This window comes from Trachypithecus francoisi, unplaced genomic scaffold (genome assembly GCF_009764315.1).
Source record: "Trachypithecus francoisi isolate TF-2019V2 unplaced genomic scaffold, Tfra_2.0 Lachesis_group15, whole genome shotgun sequence".
Lineage (NCBI taxonomy): Eukaryota > Metazoa > Chordata > Mammalia > Primates > Cercopithecidae > Trachypithecus > Trachypithecus francoisi.
In genome coordinates this window covers 29,585,400-29,592,259 of record NW_022681460.1, presented here as the reverse complement: position 1 = coordinate 29,592,259, position 6,860 = coordinate 29,585,400, and the positions used below count along the sequence as shown (strand labels likewise).

General features: G+C 33.8%; 1 protein-coding gene across 1 annotated transcript; it reads left to right on the top strand.

The window, feature by feature from the left end:
• Positions 1–2,293: 2,293 nt before the first annotated feature.
• Positions 2,294–2,647, top strand: LOC117097361 (NADH dehydrogenase [ubiquinone] 1 alpha subcomplex subunit 5-like). Its single transcript, XM_033235230.1, has one exon. It carries the CDS (start codon positions 2,294–2,296, stop codon positions 2,645–2,647), a length of 354 nt encoding a protein of 117 aa, XP_033091121.1.
• Positions 2,648–6,860: the final 4,213 nt, after the last annotated feature.

The following is a 6,860-nucleotide window of genomic DNA, read 5'->3' as shown; positions in this document are numbered from 1 at the left end:
GAAAAGGGAGAAGAAAAAGGATTGACGTAGCCTCACAACCGCACAGACACTGAGCTTCTGATCTTCCGTATGTGCATACTTTAATCTATCACATTTTCAATGGGTTTTATGTTCAACCATGGGGTTTAGCATTTGATTTCCTAGGTTACTGAGCAGTAGGCACTCTCTCTATGTTATTGGATAAATCATTTTAGGATCAGACTATACTGGTTCCTTCTCCAAAATGCATTGTCAGTCACCCAATAAGAAATGCTTCTAACCCTCTGCTAAAGCCTCCACCTCAGCCAGGGCCACTAGGTGTCTGGTTCTTCCTCAGGTTTCACTCTCAAGAAGCACTGATAGAAAGTGTCTTAAAAATATAATCAATATACTTAATAATAGTATCAAACTTTTGCCCAATGTTGTAATCTGGTTAGAGGCTCATTCTCTAGTTTTGAAGGTGAAAGAGCTGGTTCTTTTTTCTAGCCTCTCTTTTTTCTCAGAGAGAAAACAGACTTATAGACTTGCCTCCCTGCCTTCTCAGAAAATGGGAAAATGGATTTTAACGAAGAAAGAAAGTATGAAAATGTGGTTGGAAATGTATTTGTACTTACCAGGCATACAATGATAGAGTTTTTGGATAGGGAGTAATGCTAACACTTGACAGAATAGGACAATTATTTGGCCATATTTTTGAGGATCTGATGTTGCCTTTGTTAGCCCCACTAGCTCTGAGAATCTACCTTTCTTCTCTAGAGACAACTTTTAGTCCAAAATTCCATGTCAGATTGTATAGGAGTACAACCACCTCCTACAAATCACCTGTGATCTCCTGTGGGATGGTTTCTATAAGGTCTATACTGACAAACTTACCCAGTAAAACTGAGTTCTACAGCTCTGGTTCAAAGCTCTGTCCTTATACATTATAGCCCTTAGGCACCTTATATTCAAACTCTCACTACCTTCTGCTTGTTTAATTCCAAATAAGACATTCACCCACCAGTGCTCATTGTTTGGGTCCACTCCAGCAGCTTGGAACCCTTCTTTCTTTTGGGATGACACAGTATCTTTAGTATCAAATAAGATATGGGTCACATATTCCTTGCTTTGAAACATAACAGACACACACATACCTTTTTGTCTGTTTATTTTTTTTAAGAGTGATGCATGGATTAGACTTTCCTAGGCAAAATCCTGAAGCTTTTTAAGATGTGGAGTGCATAGAGTTCTCAAATGCTTGGTCATTTGAAAACTGCATCTCTGATGTCCTGGCTACTTGGTCAGACTCTTATCTTTGAAATGTAGCTTAGATCATCATAAGGACCTTTGATGGGTACTGCTGAGAGCATTTTTTGCATACGCATAAGAAAAGATACATTTCTCTTATCACCATGAAACTGCATTGCTTCAAAAAGATGAACTAATCAGAAGCAGCTGGAATGAATTAGAGACATTGACAACTCAAAAATGAGACATAAGTGATCCTGTGGGGGAAAAGCACTTTTAAATTGTTTAAATGTGCTTGTCTAACATATCACTAAAAGCTATAATCTTCCATTTTCCATTAACAACTCCATCAATTTTCCTCTAATGTTTTAAATTAACTGTCTTCTCTCAAACATGATGCTGTTCAACATTTGAAGAAAATGGTCCCTGTTTTTTTTTTAATTCCAGATTTAGAAAACTGAAATATGCAGCACATTTTGATAAAAGTTTATTCATGCTAGAGGTTGGCATGTTTCCTATCACTTGAAATTTTAGAGCATTGCCCCCAAATAAATGTGCCTATTCTTTTATAAATTTTATGATCCCTGTGATGGCAGCATTATAACTCTGCCAAACACGAGAAAATTACATTGTTTTTATAAAATTTCCAAGAGATGACCTTGTTTTCACTTAACTAATTTTATGCTTGCATCCTTGTTCTCTTCTGACAATGACTTTTCTGGAGAATGAAAAACAAAAGGATAATATGAAAATATTTTAGCACCCTATATTGATGGGAGTAAGTGTACATCTATTAAAAGAGAGAAATCACCCCACCTCAATTAGTTGATATAGCACATTTGGCTAATGGGTAAAAGAAATGTTATGTTCACAGATCAGATAAAAATTGAATTTCTATATCAATCTACCAAGCAACCACTAATTAAATGTTGAGTAGATTTCAGACATGTCCTATAAGCCCTACTATGGCTGTGATGTTTTGGCTTTTACTTTAGAATGTTTATTGATTCATTTCAATCTAACAGATATTTACTATCACTTTATGCAGGCATGAAGCTAGGCACTGGGATGCAAAGAGTAATTAAATATGGGACAAGGTGTGCCAAAGAAGACTACTGGTCCTGTGGGATTGGCTGCATGTGAGAATCCACATGAGAGGCTAAGAATACTGTACACAAAGATCCTTGATGTTCTTGAGCAAATCCCTAAAAATGCAGCATATAAAAAGTGTACAGAACAGATTACAAATGAGAAGCTGGCTATGCTTAAAGTGGAACCAGATGTTAAAAAATTAGAAGACCAACTTCAAGGTGGCCAGACAGAAGAGGTGATTCATCAGGCTGGAAATGAACTAAGTCTGGTGAGAAAAACAATGCAGTGGAAACCATGGGAGGCATTAGTGGAAGAGCCTCCTGCCAATCAGTGGAAACAGCCAATATAATTATTAAATGACTTTGGTGGGTTGAGGGAAATCGATGTAATTAAATATTCTGTTACATTAAGAGTATGTTCATATTATTGATATTTTATAATCAAGAAAACTGATACAGAAAATACTTAGGAGACTCGTTAAAATAAGTGATTATGGTAACATCATCTTGTGAGTCAATTTTTGATTTGTAAATTTTTCACACAAATTATTTCCAAGATGATATTTCTTTGAATAAAGAGGTTGTGGGAAGATCTGAAAATTAGAAAAATTCCTACCAATCTTCAATGCAGAGACTATAATCAAAAAGTAGTTTCTTTAGTAGTATCTTCAATACACCATTTAATATTTTTATTATCCTAAAGAAGAAAAAGGCCTTAATTATTGTCTAAACAAATTTATAGATCACTGTTTGAAGTAAAGGCAATGATTATTTTCAAATGTGAAAAACAGCACAAGTGGCTGGTACAACAATTTGAAATTATGTTTAACCTCCTTGGTTGTGATCTTATGTATATAAAGCCAAATTTAAATATGTAATTATATAATAAAGCAAAAACAGCCATACTCACAAGGAGCTCAAAATTGTGAGGGGAAGGTAAAAATCATGTTTTAATTATTATGTTATAATGTGATGACATTGGATAGAAAAACTCTTATTTTAAATCACGGGAGCACAGCAGAGTGATTCATTGTTCTTGACTTGGATGAGAGGAGGGATGGGGAAGACTTGAAGGAGGAGAGTACTTTTGAACTGCGTGTGGAATTATTAGAATGAGAATAATAGAAGAATAGAAGAAAGGAAAAGTGTCTTTCTCTCAGGCTTACATTATGGCAAAAGACTTGGACATGTATAAAATGTTCAGGGAAACATTGGACAAATAACTTGCCTTCTATAGCAATCTGACTTTTTTATGTGAAGAGTGATGAGAAACATGGGAAAGACACCTGGATTCAGCCTGTGAGTGATCTGACATACCATCCATCTGTGGACCTTAAACCCTCATTATGAGAAATGATTGAAAAATTTAAACAAAGTGTGATGACCAATATTAAATATCAGGAAGATTATTTTATCATGATTTCTTCACAGAGCTTCTTTGTGTTTTGGCACCTAGATTTGCTCCCTCAAAATTCAGTGCCACACTGATACCCAACCTGAACTTTTGATGGTGACCTCATTTCTCATTTTGGTACCTAAAGGAGCCCTTATTTATTCTCTGTGTTTTGAAGTTTCATGATATATGCCTTAGAGTTTTTTTGTTATCTATTTTAGACTCAGTCATTTCATCACTGAAAATGCCCTCCATGACTTGTTTGCTAATTTCCATAATTTTACCTGCTCCACCTTTCCAAAATTCCAGTTAATCAGTATTTGAATACCTGTTCATCTTTCTTTTAGTTCTGTTTTCTAAGTAATTTCTTTGACATTACTTTCTAATCCTTTCTAAAAAGGTGTTTGTTTGTTATTTGGAGGAAAAGCTTTTCCTTGAGAATAATTTTGATTATTTTTTTTCTGTATAAACCAGGTCCTGTTTGACAGAAGTAATATCTTTTTTTTTTATAAAGTTTACTCTGCTTTCAAATTTATCTGTTTTTTATTACATGCTGTATTAAGTTATTAGGTAAGCTAGTTAGTTGCCTTTGTGCTTTTCACATGAGAAGCTTTCTCAAAATGTGAGATAATTCTTGTCTGTCTGGTCTTATTTCCAACTAAGGCATGGAAAGCTGATTGAAAGGAGCAGAGCTTTGGAACATCTATAGAAGGCAACAAACCAGGCTGTTTTGGTTTTTTGATTGTTATGGTTTGGTTTTGAGACAGAGTCTTGCTTTGTCACCCAGGCTTGAGTGCAGTGGTGTGATTATAGCTTATTGCAGCCTCAAACTCCTAGGTTCAAGCAATCCTCCTACCTCAGCCTCCCACCCAGCAACAGGCCCTGGTATGTGATGTTCCCCTCCCTGTGTCCATGTGTTCTCATTGTTCAACTCCCACTTATAAGTGAGAACATGCGGTGCTCAGTTTTCTGTTTCTGTGTTTGAAGAGAATGATGGCTTCTAGCTTCATCCATGTCCCTGAAAAGGACATGATCTCATTCTTTTTTATGGCTGCCTGTTTTTAAATGAGGTTTTATTTGAATACACCATGCTCATTCATTTATGTACTGTCTAAGGCTACTTTTATGCTACAACAGCAAAGTTGCATAGCACACCATGTTGTCCACAAAGCTGAAAGTATTTGTTCTCTGGCCCTTTACAGAAAGTTTGCTGACCCCTGCTGTCATTTAAAGCCTATTATAATTTAATTAGAGAAGACTTTATAAAATACACTCTGACTTTTCATACTTTACATTTCCATTTGAAATTTCCAAAAAGTACACACTGACACATGAAAAAAGCAGAGAAAAGAGTCCTAGACAGAACCATCACAACCCAAACTTCTCCCAAGATAAGTAGTGTCTATTTTTCAATCTACTGAAGTATGTAATATATGCCAAGGACTATGCTAGTCACTGGGAGTACAAAGATGAATACCTGACCTTACCCTCAATGAGCCTAGAGTTCAGCAAAGAATGCAGGAAAACATGTAAACAGATGTTTATATAATGTCATGTAGCATATACTCTACAGGGGTTGTAAAGGTCACTTAGAAAGCGCAGACGAAGAATTTTAAACTTTGAGCAAAATATGTTAAACTAAACATATTCATTTATTCACTGCTACCTCCCAAAATGCCACTAGAGTAAAAGAACTATATGTACATACACAAATACACATATACTCCTAGATACACATATACACTAATACTTAGAAGTATGCATACAAAGAGACATATATATATAGAGATAAGGCAAGCCACAGATATGGACAAAATATTCATAATGTGCATGTTTTACAAAGGATTTGTACCCAGAATATATACAACCTGATAATAATAAGACAGCAACTGAATAAAAATGGGCACAAGATTTGAATAGATACTTCACAAATGAAGGTATATGAAGAACAAATAAGTACAGAAAAGGTGCTCAATATAGTTAGTTATCAGTAAAATGCAAATTAGAAACACAGTAAGATACTACTACATAGTCACTAGAATGGCTTATATTAAAACCACTGACTTTACCAAGTATTTACGATTTGAAGCAACTGAAACTCTCATATATTATTGATACTATGTGTGATGGTTAATTCTACGTGTCAATTTGAATGGGCCATAGGGTGCCAGATATTTGGTCAAATATTATATGAGTGTGTCTCTGAAAGTGTCTTTGAATTAGATTAACATTTGGATTGTAGACCAAGTAAAGCAGATTGCCCTCCTTAACATGGGTGGGCTCCATAAAATCAATTGAAGGCTTGAATGAACACAACAAAAAGGCTGACCTTCCCAAGAGTGACAGTGAACTACTGCCTGAGAGTTTTGAGCAGGAACATCAGCCTGCCTGTCTTTGGATCCCAACATCAGCTCTTCTTGGGTCTCAAGTGTGCTGGCTTTCATACGGAAATGTTCATACTAGAACCATCAGCTCTCCTGGGTCTCCATCTTCCTATGTACATATATATCTATATATACTATATATAAACAGATATAATTATATAATATATAATATATATATATTATATACATCTATATATAATATATATATATATATAATATAATATAATATATAATTATATAGTATATTATATATATAATATATATATATTATATTATATATTATATATGTATTTATTATAGAGTATATTATATATTATATAAATATAATATATAAATAATATAAGTATATATCTTATATATAATATAATTTATAATATAATATATTATATAAATATATAAATATGTAATATATTTATTATAATATATTATATATTTATATATAATATATATATAACATAATATATACTATTATATAATATATAATATTATAGCAAAATATGTATATATACAACAAAATACACACACAGACACACACACACACACACACAGACATCATATTACTTCTGTTTCTCTGGATAACCCAGACTAGCACATATTTTGGAACCAAGAGTAGTCCTAGAGAAATACAATCTTAAGGATGAGTTATCAAAACTGACTCTACTGTTTTTGTGATTGGATCTATAATCTGATTAAAGACACTAACGACTCTAAATTCAGTAGAAAAGAGAGCATTGATAGCCCATGGTGTGATCCGGCAAAAGAGATATGCAAAATATCTCCATTTGT

What these genes read in the sequence shown, in the direction of transcription:
- LOC117097361 (XM_033235230.1), top strand. Translation starts at nt 2,294, where the DNA reads ATGGGACAAGGTGTGCCAAAGAAGACTACTGGTCCTGTGGGATTGGCT.